Source organism: Haliotis cracherodii, unplaced genomic scaffold, assembly GCF_022045235.1.
Source record: "Haliotis cracherodii isolate W230 unplaced genomic scaffold, xgHalCrac1.p SCAF_2, whole genome shotgun sequence".
Taxonomy (NCBI): Eukaryota; Metazoa; Mollusca; class Gastropoda; order Lepetellida; family Haliotidae; genus Haliotis; species Haliotis cracherodii.
In genome coordinates, this window is record NW_027266275.1 from 6,978,691 (window position 1) to 7,003,196 (window position 24,506).

Below are 24,506 nucleotides of genomic sequence, written 5' to 3' on the forward strand. Positions count from 1 at the left end.
ACCTTGTCCGGAAAAAATGAAATTTGATGATAAAAAAACAAAGCAGATGACAATAAAACCGATCGCCCAGACGCATCACGGCAACGGCCATGGTAACCCCATGCACGTGAGTTCTGTGCAAATTGAAATGCACATGCGTTCCCCCATTTCTTGCCCTAGAAAAATCCACCCAGATCGGATAACATTCATTCGTTATCGAATTGCTACCACATGCCAAGATTGACAAGAAATCAGCGACACCAAGCCCTTGGACGATTGCATGCTGGACAAACATGTAGCCAATGCATTTCAAGTCCACGTAACACTACAGATGACCGACCACATAGTGGAAGACCAAAGGTCACCACCCGACGTCAGGATCGTCAGATTGTGCGACAACATCTTCAAAATCGCCTTGTTACTGCAGTGGAAACTGATCGACAGACTATGGGGACACACCAGGGATACATTAGTGCGGACACCGTGCGTTGACGATTGACGAGCAGACACCTCCACTGTCACAGGCCACACCGAGGACTCATTCTGACACCAAGTCATCGCCGGGACATTCTTCAGTGGGAAACACAGCACCAGCATTGGCGCCACCAGCAGTGGGTAAGAGTCCTCTTCTCAGACGAGAGCCGTTACTGTATCTCAACAGCAGACGGCAGAGTGAGAATCTGACGTCGCCGTGTGGAACGTTATTCGGATGCTTGTGTTGTTGAGAGAGACTCGTGGGCTGGTCCAAGCATCATGGTGTGGGGAATTGGTCTTGCACAGAGGGTCGGCCCTGTGGTCTTCCAGAACACCGCTCCAGGGAGAGCAATGGTGTCACAGCAGCTCGGTACATTGATCAAGTCTTGAGACCACACGCTATACCTCATTTGGCACGTCGCCGCAACCACGAGTTTCAGCATGATAACGTCCGTGTCCACACTGCGAGAGCAACAAGAGACTTCCTCCAGCAGAATGGCATCAGAACCATACAGGGGCCTGCCCTCAGTCCCGATTTAAATCCCATTGAGCACCTGTGGGACGAGATTCAAAGACGGTTGAATGACGTCCGACCAAGACCGACAACTGCAGCTGAACTGCGTCAGGCGATCCTCAGAGTGTGGGCTCAAGTGCCTATGGCCTTCATCAACCGCCTCATCCATTCCATGTATCGACGTTGCACGGCAGTCTTCAATGCACATGGCGGACACTCGAGATTTGTGACTTGTGATGCCATTTTCTCAGAGACTAGTCTTGTGTTTCACTTTATGAACATTTGACACTTTAATTTCAACCTTGATGATCAGTTTTGTCAAGTTTCATCTTTTTAATATGTCTCGACGTATGTTTAGAGTTTTTGGACAAATAAGGTTTCTCGTATATCTATCCATGGTGACGTTTCTTTTGCGGTTCAGTATATTTATCATGCTTTTGAAAGAAAAAAGTATTTGTTGAACAAGGTTTAAATTATGTATATTGCCACTACCATACTTATAAACTGTATTTGTGTATGGACATATGGTCTTCAAACTGAATAAAGCATTGGATGAGTGACTGTCTCGGACCAATTGGCAATATTTAGCAAATATATTCATTTAAAATAACACTTCCCTCGTCTGCTTATCAAATGAGAATGACTGTCGGTCTTCCAGTAAATGATACCGAAATCACATAGACAATCACTCAGTTGATAGCTAGAGAGTGTTATACGGGCATTTGTGATTTTACGAAACGAGTTCTTGTATTTCCCGAGCGAGAGGGTGGGTAATACATGAATTTCTACAAGAGTTTTGTAAAATCAGTATGACTCACAAGAGAGTGTAATAACTTCTTTATTCCCCATTATTTATGTATCCTTTTTAGCTCCCCTTTACAAAAATGCACTCATCACGACCTCTGTCTAAGAAAAAAACACAACTGTCGATTTTTTAGCTATGGCGTCGTTTCTAGTGTCACGTCATTCCGAACTTTCGTCACAATACGATTGGAATGACGCCAACAACGCTGTCCGGATGACGTAAACAATAAACGGTGCGCGTGAAGTGATATTAGCGCTAGTGCACATTCGATTATTAGTAACTCGGTTGTTTGTATTCCTGTGAGTAATACATTTCGCTAATTTTCCTTGCTGTCAGAAGACACTAGCCAGCCATGAACCGTGACCAGGGAACCTATCTGCCTAGTGCTTGGGACTTATTGCTTTGACCTTTGTCGGTGCTATCACCTGGCTGGATTAAATTTGCCCTTTGGTATGTCTATTCTTTAACCTATCAGTGCTAATTACCCCCGGCCTCCCGTTTGCCCAGTGTCCATTGCCTATTACTTATCTATGATACTTAAGTACTGGCTTCCATACTATCAGCGCCAATTACAGTAAAATGTTGGTCTCCGTTGCCTATTTGAAATCACCTATCAGCGCCAATCATATGTTGCTTCCCATGTTTGTTTCTACCCTTTCTTATTTTCACCTTTTGTTATCATATTAATTTTGTTGTCCTTACATGTACATATATATGCTCTCTGCCTGATTTACCCGATGAAGGAGGAGGCTATACTCCGTAACGTGGTGTTCCTCATAATAAAGAAGTTGACATCCATATATTCTTCTCTTAAGAGTATCACTTCTAAATGCCATTCAAAGACCCTTGCTGTAGTCACACATTACGTGAAGATCCGGATTAGAATAGGTCTTCAGCAATCCATGCTTGCCGTAAAAGGCGACTATGCTTGTGAGAGGGGTGGACTTGGTTGATGCATGTCATCGTATCCCTATTGCGTGGATCGGTGCTCATGATGCCAATCACTGGATTGTCTGTTCCGGTCTCGATTATTTACAAAGCGCATCATATAGCTGGAACACTGCTGAGTGCGGCGTTAAACAACAAACAAACACATTACACTGTTGGGAAATATACTGAGTGGTGCAAGCAGTATAATGCACATTATGAAAGTACATTAAACATCAACAATAGCAGTCAATATATTGACTAAATGGGAGCCATTAATGAACCATTACTAAGTAGTGATGATGCCAGCTGTTCCCGAAAAGGTGAGCGTACCAGTGGTACACCAACACACGCAAAGGCAAGTCAAGAATTCACCTGAATTCACCACAGAAAACATATAGGCAAACAGAATGACATGTCCCAGTCTATATATCCCCGACAGAACTCACCGACAGTTTGTATTGTTTCACAGTTTCATAATCCAATACAGCCGTGTTTAGTCGTAAAATGTTGTTGCTGTCGACGCTGAAGCCGCTTGTATCAACCTCGAACGTATACTTTGGTGTACTATTTGTTGGTACCTGACAAATAAAAAAAAAAATGTCATGTTAAACCAGTATTATACAGTGAATAACCCAAGACCATGCAACTCTTCATTTCATACTAATGATATGTCTGTCACCATCTATTTGTGTAAACCAACGAATACACAATCTAACAAAGGTGTCTTACCATCCTGACACTGGAATAGTTTTGTTTGTTATTATCCATATGTATATTTTGCAACTTGTATGTATCTAAGATTGCATATGAATTATACAATGTAAACTTATTGTTTGTGTACACCCCAAAAAATGTTTAAAAATGAAATAAAGGAGACCAGTGAAAAACACAGAGAACCACAGGGCCTGATCATCCTGTACCCATTCAATTAAGACTCTTGAGACAAGAAAAAGGACCTGTCCGTAACCTCCACCTTTCTCGAACTGATGTGTCCAGCTGAGGCACATGTATATACTAAGTAAAGGGGTGGTGGGTTAGGCTGTTGGTTAAAGCGTTCGCTTGTCACGCCGAAGGTCCGGGTTCGCATTCCCACAAGGGTAAACGCGTGGTACCCGCTACCTAGCGGCGCCGTGATATCGGTGAAATATTGCTGAAAGTGGCGTTGAACCAAACTCACTCACTATATATATCAACACATTTATTGATACTACATTCGACGAACATAGATACACGTATATGTAATCAGCGATAAAATAAGCTACATTATAAATAGAACTGACGTTTTCTGAACAATAGCCAAGTAAACGAACATCAATAAACAAAATGTAACAGCACCATCATTTCGTGAAGATAGGCAATTAACAAGGCATTCACAATTCCAGTCCGCATTACACGTACATTGCTTCTGACAATAAGCTGGAACAGGTCCACCATGTTTTGGTCCATGACAACACCACCCTTGTAAGCATCCTCCCTGATGTAGCCAGTGAGTGATACAGTCGAGCTTGTGATCTCAAGGGGTGCGGAGGATGGTAACACTGTCACAAACACGGTGGCTCGGCTGTGATAGCGGTTACTAGACACCTCCTCTGCCTGTAACATACACACAACTCATCTGAACACAGTGCAAGCCAGTGAATATCTGTGTGGATTTGCAATAGTTTACTGAACTGTCGTCGAGCTATTCATCAAAACGTCATTGATTCTCAGTGCACGTTTACTGTATAATGCCACAAAATTAAACCATATTCCACGTAAGACTCATTCACTTTCAAAAGCCATAAAAAAAGAGAAAGCAACTTCAAATGTGTGACAGAATATTCTCTTTCTGTGTTGTTTGTTTAACTCCGCACTCAGCAATATTCCAGCTATATGACGGCGGTCTGTAAATAATCATGTCTGGACCAGACAATCCAGTGATTGATATCATGAGCGTCGGTCCACGCAATTAGGATACAATAATATGCATCAACCAAGTCAGCTAGCCTGACAACGCGATCTCGTTAGTCGCCTTTTACGACAAGTATGGTCGCCTTTTACGACAAGCATGGGTTGCTGAAGACCTATTCTATCCCGGATCTATGACGGCGGTCTGTAAATAAGTCTGGACAACGCAATCCAGTGACTGCCATAATGAACATCGATCAACAGGGGTGACATTCATCAACCACGTCAGCAAGCTTGACGTTAGTCGCCTCTTAGGACAAGCATGGGTTGCTGAAGACCAATTCTAACCCGGATGCACACGGGTCTAAGATGTTTGTGAGTAACATATATTTAGTCGTGTGCTCGTTTTCTTCCAATACGGCTGCTTTCGACATGAATGATATTTATGCATTCATTCAATTCGAATTCCATGTAGCGTATGTTGAACGTCAACCAACTTCTAAACGGAACTTAAAGATTAGTACCATGAATGAAGGGAGGTCTATCCTACTTACTCGAAGAATGACTGCGAGTGTCTTTGCACCCGATCTGTTGATTGGTTGAATTTGTTGCAACTGAGCCCGGAAACTGCTGGCGCCTGGAACTGGCACTGTACTTACTTGAAAGAAGTTCTCGTAACCGACCGGGTCAGCTGAGAGAAGATCGAAACATGGTAAACATCATCACATATTTGAAGGTACAGTTGCCATAGTAACGACGTCGGATAGGGCGAAATAATCACTTGGGGAGCAAGAGTGGCCAGTCGTCTTAGGCGACGAGATGCGATGTGCAGAGTTGCGCGCCAGAAGATTATTATCGTGGGTTCGAATCCCGGTTTGACCCGATTATGTTTCTATGTTTGTTAGCACAAAACTGGCAAGCTTCTTAAACCTTCACTCGTGGCTTTCCTTCCACATGAAGCTGACACGCCTTTTAATTATTGAAATACTGAACAACCAAACTCACTCGAACAATATATTCACCCAAGGGAGTTAAGCAGACTTCTTGTTCGTGTAACTATATTCTTCATTCGTATAAACCGAACCTATTTAAAAGTCCCTAGGGCCTCGTAACATCAGGAATTGACATGGTTTTACGCCGCAATTGGTTATACACATGTGTTGAATATATCAAAACATCAAGATATGGTGGTTAACCAAACGGACCTCTACTAAATTGTATAGAATCATTTCGGGCATTAGATATGTACATTTTACACTGACATTTTTAAAACCTACTCTGTTCAACCGTGAATGTAATGTTGAAATTGAGGCTGTCTTGGTCACGAGCTTGAATATTGACCGGAGTGGGTGGGTTGTTCAGGGGCCTTGGGTAGATGCTCAAGGCGCCAATCTGTAAATATGAGCAAGTTGATGTTAGTGGTTATAGGTATATGTTTTAACGTATTGAACTTACGGTTACTTTGAGGGCGGGTGTTTATATAGAGGCGTACGACACGCCACACGTACTTGTACAAAACCAAACTAAGTACAGTAAAGTACGTTTATAACGAACACGCATATAACGAACTGACCGATATAACGAACTTATTTTTCAGTCCCGACCATTTGTTGTATAAATGTCGTATATATGCTTATAACGAACTACGGTTATTACCAACTAAAGTTAGTGGTCCCTTCGAGTTCGTTATAATCGTAGTTTACTGTACACGGAAAAGAACACACTGGCGTTATAGTAGTGTAATGATACACACCTGTGTGGAGTATTCGTCCATAGAAGTGTCACATACAAGTTATGTAAGTTCAAAGTCATCTGTTCACAATACTGCACGTTACGCCATACATGTGACGCTGAGGTGTTTCTGAGACATGCGTTAATGATCAAAAGCTGGTACAGTGGATACTATATTATACTGACATGGGCAGTAACTTTTTGTAAAATGTTTGTGTGGCACTGACTACTCAAGACGAATCTCACCCGAGTGTCTTTTGATATCAAATATATCAACACGAGTTGAAAAAAAAAGTGGAAAAACGCCGAGGCTTGCCGAGGTGTTTTGCCACTTTTATCAACGAGTTTTGATATATTTGATATCAAAAGACATGAGGGTATTATTTTATTTATCATCCAACATCATTCTTCCAACTTTTTCAGTTTGTAGACAGTAATAAACACTGTCTTAAGTGTAAAAAGTACTGCTAACAGCTTCAGTAGCAGACCCCCATTAGTGATGTCATTTGCTTGTGAAGTCATGTAACCAAAGACGCCACAATGGTCTGCAAAGCAATGTGATGCAATTTCGTTGCAGCGATATCTATAATGTATCTCACCGACGCGATATCTCCTGTGGGGTCCAGTTTTGGATGATAAATGTAAATATCAAACAGAAAACAACATACCAGTTCAACAAGAATTGTTTAACCATTTATAACATGAAAACGATGATGTCACACTAAATAATCAAGACACTTTACAGGCAACATCGGGCAATATTTACACATTGATAATTGTTACAAGAGACTTTGTGCATATCGTTGGTATAGTCTCGATTGGTTCATGTACTCACACTGCCTGAAGTCAAGGCAACATCATAGGACGGGTTGAAACATTTTCCGTCTCCATCAGCAACACAGGTTGAGTACTCGAAGACTGGGGGCAGATCATCCGCGTCCGTGATGGTGATGTTCAGAATCGTGGTGCTGCTTCGGGTCGATTGTGGAGGTGTACTATAACCTGCACTATCCTACATCCAATGTTAGAAGTAATGTATACCGTGTTGCAAACTTTTTGAAGATGAAATTAAAATTAATTGTCATGACACGGATAGACTATGTTTGCTGAATTGTTTTTATAAGGGTTATTTGACACTGGTTTATAAGCACATGCTCATGATATAGTCGGAATCGTATATGGACGATTAACTGAGAATTATTTGATTATGGACAAAATTTGGTCGTTTGTATTTATTTATCAATGAATTCAAGAAAAGTGAAGAATATCTTGTGTGGTTAAACACACGGTGAACAAAATGATATGTAAGAATTTAGTTGATTGGTTTGTTGGTTTGTTGTTTAACGCCGCACTCGGCAATATTCCAGCTATATGGCGACTTTTTGTAAATAATCGAGTCTGGATCAGACAATCAAGTGATTGACATCATGAGCATCGATCCACACAATTGAGATCGACAACATGCATAAACCAAGTCAGCGAGCCAGACCATCCGATCCCGTGAGTCGCCTCTTACGACAAGCATAAGACTGAAGACGTATTTTACCCCAGATCTTCACGGGTCTGTGGGAATTTAGCTTGTTTGAGGTAGGCGTTGCTAATGTTGTTTTTTTCACTGTATCTACACAATCAATACCCACGAATTAGATTAATTTCCTAGCTGACAAAATATGAGGTATCATATTATAAATTCCAGAACAATTTTGAAAACAAAATATAACGGTAAAATACCCTCATATTTTCCTTAAATTCCAAAGACATAACATTGAAGTTTTACACATCTTCTAGGTTTGGATGTCAAAGTGAACAAAATACACTGATGTTTCATCTCATGTCAGTCATATATCAAGTACCTGCGCTATAAACAACAATCATACCATCCATATTAAACTTATTCGTGTGTTAGTAAGTGAATGTTGTTTAACGCACCTGTCAGCTCTATGCTAACTACATTTATGACACGTCGAGGCTGGCCAGACAGCCAGGTACAGAGATGATAGACGCGACCCGCCTTGTGCCAGGTGCAGAGATGATAGACGCGGTCCGTCTTGTGCCAGGTACAAGGCGCGGTCCGCCTTGTCGGGATCATTTGTCTCCCAATCAGAAAACACCTACATTGTCCGTTACGTCTGTTTGAATAGCAAGTATAGTCTGTATGGGACGTATTCCCGAGGGTGTTTTACGGCGAAGAGCCGACTTAACAGCAATAGTCATAAAAGGATAAATGATTTCAAATGTAGGTCATTCACGTCACAAAAGGACCTTGAAAGCAAGGATTATACATATGAGGTAAACACGTACAACTAGAAAAGACGCCATGGTGCATAGAAGTGATTTCGGAACAAAATTGACATAATCATAAGAAAGACATTATGTCCATTGTTCGAGTCCGACTATATCATGAGCATGCGTTTATAAATCATTATCAAGTAGTGATTATACCAGGGTTCCCAAATAGATGAGCCTATCATGCGCCACACTAGATCTTTATGTTTGTCAAAACAAGGTGCAGATTGCACAGATACGGGTTTTCATAGTGTGTTTATGGAAGCGTTAAAATGAGGTACATTAAAGACTCGCCTTGTGCCGGGAAAGGGTGACACATTTTTAAAATAGTTTTGAAAGAATGACGCTCTTCTTTATACCTTTCCCTGTATTGCACAATTCAAATCGAGCCCGGTCAGCTGTGACCCGGATGCATCGTTCCCTTGGCAACCCAGTCATCCCCTTGTGTTGAGTGAATATATTTGTAGCAGCTTTTAGCAATATTCAAGCCCACTGCATAACAATGGCTGACAACAAACATGGCCGTCATTCATTACCTCAGTGGGAAATCGAACCTAATTATTGGAGCACACATTTATCCACTTGTCAGTTGAAAATTGTGGAAATTGTTTTGAAAATCGAAATGGTCTCTTTACAATACTTTTTACACAAAATGTTTGTTCATGTAAACGTACTTACCCTTGCTCTTATCTGTAAGCTGTACTGTGTATTAGACTCAAAATCCAGGTTACTTTTCAAAGTGACATATCCGAGGGACGGAATGTCGATGGAGAATTTCGTTGAGTCATCAAACTAAACATAAAATAAAATGTCTTGTGAAGTGAATGAATGGTGTCATGCCCACCCTAGTCAACATCCACGTGTACATAACGTCTTTGTTGTTGCTTAACGCCGCACTCAACAATGTTGCAGCTATATCATGGAATCCAGTGATTGACATCATGAGCATCGATCCATGCAATAAGGATACGATGAGTCTGACGACCGCTTCGCTTCTTATATAGCATAGGTTGTTGGGGCCTATATTCTTTCCGGGAATCCCTACATAACACGTTACTGAATCTACATCAAATAAAACCCGTGAAGATCCGGAGTAGAATAGGTCTTCAGCAACCCATTCTTGCTGTAAAAGGCGACTAACTGGATCGGATGGTCAGGCTCGCTGACTTGGTTGATGCATGTCATCGTATCCCAATTGCTGTGGATCGATGCTCATGATCTCAATCACTGGATTGTGTGGTCCAGACGCGATTATTTACAGCCCGTCATATAGCTGGAATATTTCTGAGAGCGGCATTAAACAACAATCCAAACCCCCCAAAAACATCAAATAAACATGTTGAAGATAGGGTGGGAATCGATCCTTATTGGCGGAAAACAGTTGGTCTTCCCTTGTAATCACCCTTCAAAGTACTATCCCACCTCTGTAACAATTTTGACCCCTCGATTCCCGTTTTAATCAACAACAATTAGTTCATATGTTGGAGATAAACATACTGTTTTTTTCAGTTTGTAGATTTAACTGCGCTAAATGTTTTTGTTTAACTCATTCTACTTCACTCGCATATGCGAGTAACACTGACTCTCCAGAATGTTGGAACCCCGACAGAAAAGTAAGCAAGCCCTGCAATGTTTAGTTCCTCACTCCACACCACTGTTATGACGTCACAGCGCTTACTATGACGCAAAGTATATGTCGGGTATAGAAAAACGCCAAATCTCAAACTCCCTGCTGTTCCTAAAACTTGTAATACACTTAATAAGTCCATTATTAAAAGAATGTTGTCACAAATACTTTGAATAGTGTATTAACCAGCGCATCAGTGCATAATTACCGACAGTGACCACAGTGACTAAGAAGGAAATTGTTTTCCTCAAATATTAGCTTCCGCGATGATGCAGCCGTCAAATCGGCTGTTTCAATGTGAGGTACTATTTGATATTTGAATTGGTCAATCGTGATCGCATAAATTCAAAATTAATGGTAAGAAACAGAATACACTGTTTCGCGACTTTGATTCATGGCCTTGGGAAATCAAACGTTTGGGTAATTCGCACAGAAAATCTGTAACTTGCAGTTCTTCACATACATGTATAAATGATCCCAGGAAGTGACGACAACTCACCAAGCTTTGATCACTAGGCAGGATATCGAATACGATGTTTTTGTTGAAATCGAAGTCCAGATCTGTTGCGGAGATACCTCGGAACACGGTAGAACCCACAGGCATAATCTATATACAGAAGAACTAGAAGAAACATTTGTGGGGAAATGTAAATAGATGGGAACATATTTTGATGGTGAATGTAGACACACCTCATGAATAACAACTACTTTATAAAATTAATTTTGTCTGTTTGTTGTATGGCGCCGCACTCAGCAATATTCCAGCTATATGACGGCGGTCTGTAAATAATCGAGACTGGGCTAGACAGTCCAGTGATTGACATCATGAGCATCAATCCACGCAAAAGGGATCGATGACATGCATCAACCAAGTCACCGAGCCTGGCCATTCGATCCCGTAAGTCGCCTTTTACGGCAAGCATGGGTTGCTGAAGACCTTTTCTACCCCGGATCTTCACGGGCAAACTATTTTCATGTACTTTTATAGCGTCGTTTCAGTATAGATGGAGAATGGTTGTATATCGGTTAGTGCAAGTATTACTTTGTATGAAGCGAATGACGTGCATTAATATAAATAAGTATATATTTCTACCTCGGTCAAGGATATTTCATACGGCGCCGAGAAGAACTGTGGTGAATTGTCGTTGACATCCAAAATTTGAACTCTCAGTAAAATGAAAAACGTCTGAAATATAAGTTAAACTTTATTTGTATATTTCAAAAGCATAATACCCATCATATACATTGGCGGTTACCCTTCATGGCTTATAAACACTGATATATCAAGGGAATACACTGGGAACCAGACTGGTCTGACCACCCGATCCCGTTAGTCGCCTCTTACGACAAGCATAGTCGCCTTTTACAGCAAGCATGTGTTGCTGAAGACCTGTTCTACACCGGGTCTTCACGGGTCGTTTGTAATATTAAGTATGGCTTACCATGTTTATTGTAAGGTCAGTACACTTCATCGTGTATTCCATTACAGTAATGTCATCCAATGCATCTGGTCGGATTCCCTGAAACATATTGGATCTGTTTAAGAGAACAAGACAATTTCACACTGGCTTTAAAATTGTACATATGCAATCGTAAAGTCCCATGTCAGCTACTATTAAAATGATGCAAAATTTGGAATGGTTAAACACCCAGTGCAAGCCATTAATCTGTGAATGTCAACGGTGATAGAAATAAAAAGGTATTAAAATCTCAATGACAAAGATGTTATCAAGACAAACAAGAAATATGTTTGAAACCTCTAAATGTATACTTTTACAAATACGAAACATGTCCGTTTTTGATTTTGGCGAAGTTATTATCCTTACATCTCTGTTAATGGCCTTTATCAACTGAAGATACCACTCCTGACCACTGCTGCCGCTGCTGCTGTTGCCGCTGACGAGTTGGAAATATTCCAAAGGTGGAATGTTACTTCTATCATTGCTGTCAAATGATAGACCTATGCTGTCTGGGGTTGCATCCATTCCGAGGCTGCGTCTATACGTGCTCGGAGAACCTGATCAATGAAACACTTCAATTATCCCCATGCAGGTTACAGATTTCTAAACTCAAACATGTCTGACAAACTGGACAAGATTATCAGGTTAACATTTAGAGGTGTTTGTTATATTACTGTGTTGTTTGTTGTGGAATTGGGAACAGTGAAGACGAGTGTTCTACTTTCTTGATCCGTGTTATATCACACATCCCTTTCTTCTAGCGCAAGCGTCCGAATGGGTTCATTTTGGTGGTCAAGTAGTGACGAAAGACATGGCAACCAGCCTCTGTAGATGATTTCGCCTATTTAAAGTTTGACACGCTTAAATTCGGATAACATATTCTAGTGTTGAAGTAAGACGAGTTCTATGGATGAACAACTTCTTTATTACAATTAGTGCGACGTTTCGGTGTAGATCCTAACACCTTTATCAAGCAAGTGCTTGATAAAGGTGTTAGGATCTACACCAACTTCTAAATGCCACTCAAAGAAGTTATTCTAGTGTTGTGGTCTTGTAACAAATAATGTTTCTCATCAGAAGCTTTTTCTTATTATGTTTGTCTCAGTAGACAGGAGACTAAGGCAAACCATGACGGCAAAGTTTATACAAGGAAAATAACTCTTCTGATCTATCTCTTCATAATTGAACCTAATTTAAACCCCGATTTGTTTTCTGACCAAGCCAATAATAATTAATCAAAGTACTTTTAATGTTAATGTGAAGGTATCGTGAAAATAGTAATAGAATGGCCGCGAAAAAAAGTGTGAAACTGTAAACTTAACACCGTTGCGCTTAATTAAAAGTACGTATTTTGAGGTCTGTATTTGTAACAATCCGAACGAATCTTAGAAGCGTTGACGAGGTGGGGTGGCTTCATTAGCAACGGCACTAAATCCCCTAAATGACTTACAAACCTTTAAAGCACTAGGCATATATAGGACAAGCCCATTTCGACCAAACACCAAATGGCCTGGCGGGCCCGTGCGCGAAATACGCATATGTCGGAAAGTGCACGTTAAATTCCTTATTTAAGTAAGTAAGACCATGTATGTCAGTTGTGTCACAGGTCCCGTACTGAACATAGCCATTCATTCCATTCATTCGAAGGACAGTGTACAAATGATCATTGTTTAGTGTGGATATGTCTCAGGGTTAGAAAAGGTGAACAATAGATTGGCGTTGCCGATGACGTGTGCAGCCGACTATGACCGTGAAAAGCGGAGACGTGGTTGCTAGGCTGCGAACGGAGGGGCGCGTTTGTTGTACGATCAAGCGTGTAATTTTGGAGGAAATCACCTGCAACATGACCATATATGGAGCCTCTATATCCGCCACCGCTGTATTTTCATTTCAGTCTTTGAAATTGATAGACAGGACTAAAATGCAAATAAACCGCATTTCCATCGCCGCTTTGAATACGATATTTACATTAACGAGGTAACGATCTATACAATTCTGCAAAGTTGTATATACCCATGAAACTTGCACTTTAAGTTTGAATATACTGCATGATCAGAACCCTTCTTGCAAATCATTGTTCAGGAGCTGAAGGCACCTACCGTCAATAAGCAGCTGGCTATCTGCTTCCGGAACCGCAACTGATATAGTTCCAACAGTAGATGCGTCTTGACACGATGCTACGAGAAATTACAAGATAAATATTTACCATAGAAACTAGAACATTCTACTCACGTAAGATGCTTTAGCAATAGATCACGGTATAGCTTTTCCTGAATTCATTATTGTCATTAGAATGCACTGGATTACATGTGTAAGTCACTTAGATTCCCCTCCACTCATTTATCCATCTTAACTAGAAACAAAACAGACCATTGAAACCGCTGCATCTTTTTTTCATATTTAGATCTCAGCAGCCCAAGCCTTTGGCGTCAAGACTATTTAGGTACAATCGAGGCTGTTCCTTGTGCCACTGGCGTCATGCGACTCTTGCTCAAACGTTTTGATACGTGTTACATTATTCAAGTTCTTTGTAATGCTTCCAAACACTTTTATAGTTTTGCTTGTTTGTTTGTTGGTTAACGCCGCACTAGGCAAAATTCCTGTCCGCCTGGCTCCCTAGAAAAACGCTAGAACGGGTGGTTAATTTTTTTTCTTAGCATTTTCATGAACGCTCTTGCAGGGTATATGTCACGAGAATAACATCCATTGTTACTTTTAGTGAAGGAAAACATTATTTAAGCTGTTTCGAGACTCGAAAGTGGTCATCACATCGGTGAAATGTAAACAATGACACATGCCTCATTTTCAACAGTGATATGTGCGTTAATATTTCGTGTCAGCTCACTGTTGTCACGAAATCGTAGACCTAATACATGGAATTAAACGACCACGTTAATGAAATACCGTTAGCATTTTTATTTTAGCAAATTTGATGAAGCAAATGTCGCCGATTATGCCCCGTTTTCTTCCATTGTGAAATGGTGGTTTTGCCGAGTTATTGAAAGCCCAGTATAAAAAATAGAAAAAACAAACACTTTTGACCCGTAATACTTCTATTCAATGATAGGCTCAGTCATTGCTTCTGACATTTGGCCTCTGGATTTCATTCAAATGAAAAGCCATTTATTTGGCATTTGTTTTCTTATTACACAATAAAATTAATCATAAATAGATCTTATAATTTTGGAAAAAAATTATTGATTAATTCCAATCTATTTTTTTTTTAACTATGTGTGTGCTTGTGAAAATGTCGGGGTTGAATGGCATACTAATAAAGAATATTTTCATTATTTTGAATTAATTTGGTACTGTGGCATACACATCCATGTGTATTCTCTTTTTCACGGGATGAAACAAAAAAAATGAAACAGTAGTCATGGTGTGGCAATTAATTAACTGATGACATTTCAGCATGAGGTTGTAGAAAACGTTATGATAAATTTCACCATTGGCAGGTGATCTGGTTGATATGGAAAATCACTATGCCATGAAATTCTACTGGATACCATTGCCCGGGCGGTCGGGTAGCATAGTGGTTAAAGCATTTGCTCGTCACGCCGAAGACCCGGGTTCGATTCCCGACATGGGTACAATGTGTGAAGCCCATTTCTGGTGACCTCCGCCGTGATATTGCTGGAATATTGCTAAAAGCGGCGTAAAACCATACTCACTCACTCACTCACTGATACCATGGCCATGTTTGAGATCTAGGCACCCAAACAGTTTGTCCTGAAAGTGGCCACTGATTTAGATTGTTCAAGAAAACCAGAGGAATCTATGTGTGAAACACACACCTTCAATGGCTGTAGTTTATCAAGACATATTTGGTAAAAAAACAAAGCAGTTGTTAAAATTTTAAAATGTTCCCATCTGTCTGTTGCCATAAACTTGATATTTGGGTGGGGTTGACACCAAGTTATGATGATACATGTTATGTATTATCAAAATTCATGTAATGCATTCTAAGGAACACACATGCAAATAACATGTAACCATAACTTTCTAGCAAATTAAAAATGATTGTAATTGAACATGTATCTACTGATCAATCTACATTAACTCCAAAGGGTTTTCAATATTCAGACATCTGAGAAAATTCCATCTTGTTATTATATTACAATTTGATAACGGTATTTTACTAACGGTATTTCATTGATGTGGTCGTTTAATTCCATGTATACGATTTCGTGACAACAGTGAGCTGACACGAAATATTAACGCACATATCACTGTTGAAAAGTCTCGAAACAGCTGAATGCTTCCTTCACTAAAACTAACAATGGACGTTATTCTCGTGACCTATACATTGCAAGAGCGTTCATGAAAATGCTACGAAAAAAATTTAACCACCCGTTCTAGCGTTTTTCTATAGTAATTTTCATGTCGTGTCCGCCATGTTTATTCGTCTAGTGGAGGCGGCCATTGTGCATTCATTGCCTTGGTCAGTGTAGCGCCAGCGCAGCATACCCAGGGAACCAGGCTGGTCTGACCACTCGATCTCGTTAGTCGCCTTTAACGGCAAGCATGGTTTGCTGAAGACCTATCCTACCCCGGATCTTCACACAACAATACTCTCTACTTACTAAAAAACGTTACTTGAGCTGTAACAATCTCGGCACATGCGAGAAGAAACACGCTATAAACCCACAGGGATACCATTGTCTGAAACAAAATTCGTTAAGTATTCAATTTGACCTTAAAACATATCATAACGAAATTGTAACTCATAGTAAGTATCATATGCTAAAAAATATAAGCAGTGTCGACTGCAAACATCCTTTAGTCAATCCAAAATACCGGGTAAGTAACACGCTGCTTATGGCATATTACAAATAGGTACATTGAACATGCCATTACAGATATGTCTGTCCCCAAATTACAATGACAGAATCTCTACTTATGATATCGTTTCGTGCCTGAAAAATGATAATATTTTATGTTTTTTACCTACATCAGACGTGGTCCTTGTTGTACAACTCCCCTTGATGAAATACCTGTTAGGCAGCCGGCTTGCGTCTTTCTATATTTAAACAGAGGCGTCAGACTGCTATGCATCAATACCGATAATCTTACATAGTTTTCGGCCACGACTTACTCAGTTGCTTGTTGTCAAGATTCTGTTCAATAGAAGTGAGTCAACGTTTGACTGGATCGGAGTGACATGTAACAAAAACATTATTTGTGTAAGACATACTCCTATTGGCGTTCTCCGTCATGAACAGAGACCTATTCTGACCTGTGACTGCGAAAAACGCCTTCAGCGCATGAATGATAGGGGTTGGGTTTACCGACGCTTTGAAAGTATTTCAGTTATATCATGCGGTGTCAGGTCTTAGACTGTTACCACGTTGCTGAAACCAACGCTACAGGTGTTGTGCTGGCAAACAAGAATCATAATCAGTGCGAACTTGGGATTCGACTGTATGATCCTAACACGTCGATGGACGCAGTTCGGAACTGCAAATTGCGTTGCATTAAACTTCCCAACTAGGGCCCTCCGGTAGGATTGCTTGGATAAGTATTTGGTAGAACTAGAACTGTAGGTGCGGAGGTGAATAAAATTCAAGAGAAGAAGGGGTATAATGGCTTTGAAAATGATATGAATGGGTCACTGAAGCATGCCCTGATCTACCTGTAGCACTCGCCGTTCATACAAAAGAGTATTTATATAGTTACCCTGTTATGCGACGGAGGTCGGTGAACAAGCCAGACAAGGAAGTGACACGATAGTGCAATTGAAGAGCTTAGGGTCATAAGGGTCAATGTCATGTGGCGTCTGTTTTGAGAAAAGTGATGAAAACACATAATATTATACATGTTAATGAACTTATTTTTCACCGATAAATTCCTAGACATTAACGCATTCTGACAGCAGAGATATAAATGTTGTTATAAAAAAACATTCAAAAAAGGAAATAAATAAATTCCTAGACATTAACGCATTCTGACAGCAGAGATATAATTGTTGTTATAAAAAAACATTCAAAAAAGGAAATAAACCTATGTTTTTAATTTGTGTGAAGGTGGAAAGGGCCAGTGTCTGTGTTTTGGCCCTTTTTGACCCTCGGGCATTTGCATGAGATTTACCATGTGATATTGATAAACTACTACTAAAAGTACAAACACATACTATATATTGAAGTACTTTTAAATGATTCAAACTAATGCCAACTTTGTTGAAAGTTGAAACATGATAATAAGGTTCCAAACTTTCAAAATCTCTCTCAGACAACCAGTCTCAACCACACACGGAAATGACAGCTGAAAGGGCCAAAATCTAACAAAGTGTCGTTGGCCCTTTTGAAACTTGACTTTGGCCCTTTTATAAAATTTTAAGTCGCTATATTTAAAAAAAACGCATCACTGAAAACATACATTGTTTTCTAGTCTCCTTTGACCAATCGATAAAACAGGTAGGCAAGTTTAGTGGGGTGTTTTTTTTAAATTTAAGTTTCTTTCCTTACCTTTTTATGTTTTATGGTTTCTCAAAATCTTAGATTTTTTCCCCTATACGATAGTAAATCGGGGTTTAGTTTGGGACTGATCAGGAGCGGTCGCGTTTGCTCTGTGTCAGCGGCCACAACTGAGCTGGGTACGACATCGTTTTCATTGGTGCTAGATTTCTATCATTTCCGAAAAGAAGGCATCAAAGTAAATATCGCTCAATAAATCAATTTCGTTCACCTGAGTAATATTACAGAATTGACTTTCTTCACTTGCGTTATTAGTATTGAAAGATAGCCATTCCATATCCAAATCACCGCAAGGACAATCCATTTTGTTCAAAGTAGCAGCTGGACGACATCAATCACCAGAACCAAAGCATTTATTAATTTATAAGTCAGATGAAATGTTACAAGACCAGGCAAAAATACTAAATTAATTATATTGCTGATAAATGCCAGTATTATAAAGAAAATAGAAAAACGAGTTGATCGTAAACACCGATCGAGAATTCTGGGAAACCCCGAAAAGTAGTTCCGGCAAAAGTTCACACGATCAATTTCACCAAAAAAAATGTTCACATCGTGTGAACTTTTTTTGTCCGTTGACAGGTGTGTGAATGCCAAATATCAGATCATGTGACTACCACTTCAGCCAATCAGCATGAAAGAAACACTGTAAACTTTTAAAGTATGAAATTATTCAATATCAAAAGATAACATGGCTTCTCCTAAGCTATTACAACTGGGAGTCATCAATTTACAGTGAGTGAGGTCGGTTTAACGCTGCCTTTAATAGTATTCCAGCTTAATGTGTGAGGAAATCCCGAAGTGATGCAGGTCTCAGACGTTTACCACTTCGGTGAAACCACCGAGCACGGGTATGGTTCTGACAAACCTAGAAACGTTATTGGGGCGAACCGGGATTTGAATCCACAAAAATAAGATTCTGGCGAGCCCAAGGGACGCAAGTCTGCACAGCGAATCGTGGCGCCTCAGACGCCTGGGCCACCGGTGACCCCATGAACTCTTTTCATTCAAACATATGAAGATGTAAGGATGTAAAGGCTGTATCTTATATCCCCTTGGATATTTTCAAGGACCCGACTGATAAAAATGTGTTGTTAAATCGAAATTATGATTAGGGGTATGTTGCATGAAAATCTCACAAAATTCGATGCATTTCTGTATCGTGTGACCCCTGCGATAAATAAACAAATAAATAGTGATTATCCTAACATACGTTCAATCGTACTTAAAGAGTTAGGGGTTAGGGATTATTTAAATACTTCTTGTCATATGCATGTCAGATGTTTATCTTTTTTCCTGACCTGATACATGTTGACATATTAACTTGTAACTGCGCCACAACGTGATCATCAGGTCACTTAACAGGACTTGCCAAAAGCATATTTCAAAATTCTCTTAATGGATATGTCAACGCTAATGCGTGTGTCACGTGTATTAATGGCACAAATATATGTAGTAGACACCGAGGTGTGGTTACCTGAGTGGTTTGTCATTGGTCCCTCAGTGTGTGGGCAGTTATGCAAGGCGTTTAGCTAAGATACATGCGACGTAATGTGTAACGTTTACTAATGCACCAAGGGCATGGTGCTGATTGAACTGAACTAGGTTCTGAGATTCGAACCCACATCAAACGGTACTTGCTCAACAAATGCATCCTCTTTTTAATCTCTCAACATCAGACATAATTTCTGTCGCTCATACAACCAACATGGTTCATGTGAACGCGAGTTTTATATTCGGGGGGAGGGGGCGGGGACAAAACTGTCTCAGAAAATGCTTGGAAAATAATTATGACTTCAGACTGTTAAGACAAAAAGAAAATTGTCTGCTGCAATAAATACATTGTTGAAGGTTGTTCTTTAAATATTGTGACTGAAACAGACTTTATCTTGTTTAAAATATGTGGGTGTTTTATATAAAGTAAATATTTAGGCTTATAACTTGATCCTTGTTTAATAAATGTGGGTTTTATATTTTCTTTGATTGAGACAGAAAATCATTTCATTTATAGCTTCAAACAACATTAATAATGAACATAACAAGTATCTCTTTCTCAGCATTGTCGGATCCAACGCAAGAGCCCCAGAATATTATAGTATGATCAGCACCGCTGTACTCTATTTTTTCATATTTGTTTACAAACTACCGCTGAGCCTTGGGCACCTTATATCCTTCACATTTATTTTACATGTTGCAAGGTACTTGGACAATCATGTGATAATTCCATAGGTCTCTACAGTCGCTGTACGTCTAAATTCCAATTAGTTTATTTGAAAGGAGTTAAATTACTTTCCATACACTAATCTGAATGTACACATACTTCCTCTATACAAATCATCTAGGGCTAATTAGCATTTACGGAAGACAAACAACCGAGACCATTAGAACTCAATCTTCTCTTTCGCCGTTGGACTTCCATCATAATAACAGGTTCGATGAACCATTCCTGTATATCCTTTGATCTCTGAATAGTTCCACGGGAGTCGAAATTGTTCATTATAAATCAGAATTGAAGCAGATTAAAACCATTCTCTATTCTCTCAAAGGAGAAAACTACCAAAGGTTGTTCTCAAATATTTTCCGGTTTGATAATGATGTCCGATGTAAATCCCTGTTTTTACTTGTACCATATGTTCCCGTGTGTATTCACTAACATGCGTACCTTCAGTATACAACGTGAGGCTGATGCACATCAAACATTTTCATTTAGTACCAGCGCATTGTCATCAGATAGCAGCTGTCCCAATCACAGCCAACCATAGTAACTGACAGCACACTGGATGCCTTATTACCGCGGCAGCACGCGTGAGGCAGGTAACTATTTATTTCTCTGGTTGAGTAGAAACATTCTCAAAAGCTATGAACATGTTTCAAACCCTGCTTTCAGTTTGCTTCGGATTAGATTTTGGATTAAGACAGGATTATCTACCTAAAGGATAAACACGTGATGTTCAAATGTACAATTGTGTTCAGTGAGTATAACATGTTAAAATTGTACTGGTCTCTGGTATTTCATCGTTACAAGACACCAACATAGGAAGTAGCATAGTAAAGTCATTGTTATGTTCTATAAGTTCTACAGTTATGTCGTATTAAGAAATGATTTTAACATTATTTGAGCAATACATGTATAGTGTATAAAGATGTATTTATAATAGAAGTGCAGTCGGATGTAAATGGTGAAACATATTGGGCAGTTGAATGGGTGTGAACATTGGCTCGTTGATGTGTTCATCATCATAAACATGTATTATACTCAAATAGCTATAGTCACTAATCTATATCTGTGATCGAATTTAAGTTGTAGTGTCTTTGCAAATGCTAAATCGATCACAGGTTGATATGTTTGGTTGCAAAACGTTAAACGAGATTAAACCCAGACCGTAACGGCGCATGATAATAACAATTTCACGAGTTAATAATGCATTTCTCATGTGTGATGCATAATTTCACTTGATAGCATTAGAATGTAGCGTGAAACCTTCACTCGGAGGTTGGGTTGTCGTAAAAGAAGTTGAAGGCTTTCCTGTTTAATGACACCCCTGCCTTTGTGGCTCATTACCGTGTATGTACTCGCCGGCCATTGATACCGCCAATGTAGTTACCGAAACATGTTGTATTCGCATTATCAATGACCATTCACATGGTTGCATTAACATTTTGTTATTTGATAATTCTTCCCAGGGATAAACCTGGTTGAAATAACTTGTTCTCGTGTCAAACAAACAATATTACCTGAAAATATACAAATACATCGTGATAACCTCCAAATTCATTACTCATCAAAAGATCTACTTTTCGGGTTGGCCAAATAGCTTTTTTCTTTTGCTTGCTACAACTCGCCAATTTACAAATTGTTCATTTCAAAACTTCATTTCTTGAGCCATGAAACATTTGATATTTAACGTGGTGACAAGGATGTACTTTCATACCTATCTTTAGAGGTTCAGCACAATTTGTCAAAAAAGTTTACTGAGAAAAGACTATGTGAAATGCAGCTCTTCCTCAGTTATAACATCCATGTAAATATTTGGTGTAAACGATTTAGGCAAGACGTAGGCACCCCCATAAACACCAAATGTGCCCCCTTCTTGCTGATCTGTTTCTTTATGCATATGAATCGGAATTTCTCCTGGGATTGGCAAAGTCATAACAAGGTAATTTGGCCACGTAAAAGAAATTCATATACCTTACATTTATCCAACTGAATTATTTCACTTAATAGATAGCTCTAAATCTGTTCGATCAATTGTTGCAATTTTCAGTATCTGTGAACGAATGATGACGCCATTTGTCATTATCACGTGTCTCTGTGTCCTGCCCATGACTTTGACGACCAAGATGTCCAACCAAAATAATTCACGTAAGTACAGATAACCTATCTTATAAAACATTCAAAACAAATTTAGCATTTTCTTGAATCTTCTGCGTTTAATATAACGTTTCAGTTCAATAATATAAAAAAAATGTTCATCATTAATATCTTCAAATTGATTTAGTTACTGTATCATTATCAATAGAACTGCTTATGCAATGACATTTTTTATGACGGTTTGAAAACTTGGATCAAAGACATAAATATGGTTACACAGAAACTGCTAAGAAAAACGTTACGATGTTACATACCATTGAAAAATGTAACCATGCTTCCTATAAAGTTCGATAAGATGTATTTGTTCTGATATTAAATCATGCATCTTTCAATGCATATCTATGAAGACATTTCCTTAACTTATAGGTTGATGTTTGCGTGTTTGTTGGGAGCTTGATACACACACACGTGGTTTTTTTATGTGAACAACATATGATGATTGTTAAGTTATCAGGTGCTCATAAAAACCGTTAGTCTACCGCAAATAACGATTCCGCAATGCCATGACTAGCTCAAACTCAACGTCTATGCGTCATGGATAAGCATGGCATGGCGCAAAACCAAGTTACCAGACGTTACAATTTTCATCAAAACAAAATATCATCACTTTGGAGACGTTATCTACAGCAGGGCCGGTCGTCCACGTGTGACCACACGTCAACGAGACAACCATTTTAGGTTGATGCATCTACGGAATAGATACTGCCACATTAACAGTTCGGACAATTCCTGAGCAGAACCTACGCACCCGTTTGTGGGAGTACAACATCCGACCAAGACATCCTGCGATAAGCCGAATGTTGTTTACACGTCGCTGTCAGGCACGCCTAGATTGGTGTAGACAGAATCTGAAATTCGGAAGACAAGACTGGGACAGCAGAGTGTTCACAGATGAGTCCGGGTTTCATCTGGACAGCTCTGATGCTCGTGCAAGGATCGACATGAGTCCAATGTCGTGAGTGTCTGGATAAAAGTGTCATGGTATGAGTGGCAGCAAAAGACTTGGGAGAACACAACTTACCTTTGTCAATAGCTATTTGAATAGCGTAGACTATGTTCTGTCCTTTTGGCAAATGCACGGATGTAACGTCCCATCTTGACATTGTTAATTGATATGTTACAAAACTCTTCTCTGTCTCATGTTACCAGGTACGGGTTTCGCAAAGAATATGTTATGATAAAACATCAATCAGACGAATGACCAAACATCAATGTTATTTTCCTTACATAACATTTACATAAATATATAAAGCACAGTTACTTTTCAATATTAGTTTCGCACAGTATTTGATTTCAGTATTCACTTGATATGTTGTAGTATGCGAAGACAACTGGCGGTACTTTGAAGAAAGTTGCTATTGGATTGAGTTGGCAAAGGCAAATATGAAATGGTTGGAAGCAAGGCGAGAATGTCGTTTAAAGGGCAGTGTTTTGGTCAGTATTGGTTCAGAGGATGAGTACAACTATTTGATCAATGTCTCAAGCATTCTGATGAACAGGTCTCAAAATGAGGAGTTGGAATCTGTGTCTTTGGGAGATGATTATCTCCACATAGGTAGGTAGTTATTAAAGCGACTTGTGCGTGTAAATGCCAAACGTAAGAATATATAAATGTACAGGTTAGACAACGTTTGAAGAACAGGTTCACATATTTATGCCAGTTTATCAATAGAGTTTAGTTAGATTAGAGATTATTGTTCAGAGAAAGTATTTAAAGTAACATATTTTTAAACTAGTTAATTATTTATATACTGATCTGTATGCTACGCCTTAAATACTTCTCACAACAACAAAACAAACTTACATTATTTCAGGACAGCTGACTTTATTTGGGCGCTCGTCACCATTTCACCCTACTGAACATTTCTGACACTTTGGCGCATTGGATATATTTCAGTTTCTTGTTGCACGAGGGTTGTTTGGGAAGTTCTAAGCCTCACGTAGCAGGATTTGCTTAATAGTGAAATG

The 24,506-nt window shown here is 39.4% G+C and overlaps 1 protein-coding gene across 2 annotated transcripts in view; it reads right to left on the reverse strand.

The window, feature by feature from the left end:
* LOC139469633 (cadherin-99C-like) overlaps positions 1-16,911 on the reverse strand; it is a 35,232-nt gene extending 18,321 nt beyond the window's left edge. Inside the window, exons 1-13 of one of the 2 annotated variants that reach the window (XM_071251859.1) lie at positions 16,645-16,911; positions 16,277-16,355; positions 13,793-13,870; positions 12,060-12,250; positions 11,676-11,753; positions 11,327-11,419; positions 10,733-10,840; positions 9,285-9,398; positions 7,156-7,332; positions 5,867-5,981; positions 5,144-5,280; positions 4,101-4,295; positions 3,149-3,280 (exon numbers count right to left, since the gene is read on the reverse strand). In XM_071251859.1, coding sequence (XP_071107960.1) covers positions 3,149-3,280; positions 4,101-4,295; positions 5,144-5,280; positions 5,867-5,981; positions 7,156-7,332; positions 9,285-9,398; positions 10,733-10,840; positions 11,327-11,419; positions 11,676-11,753; positions 12,060-12,250; positions 13,793-13,870; positions 16,277-16,352 — 1,494 coding nt within the window. In that variant the 5' untranslated portion in view covers positions 16,353-16,355; positions 16,645-16,911. Of the gene's footprint in view, positions 1-3,148; positions 3,281-4,100; positions 4,296-5,143; positions 5,281-5,866; positions 5,982-7,155; positions 7,333-9,284; positions 9,399-10,732; positions 10,841-11,326; positions 11,420-11,675; positions 11,754-12,059; positions 12,251-13,792; positions 13,871-16,276; positions 16,356-16,640 lie in introns of both variants that reach the window. The other variant, XM_071251860.1, reaches the window with a different exon arrangement.
* Positions 16,912-24,506: the final 7,595 nt, after the last annotated feature.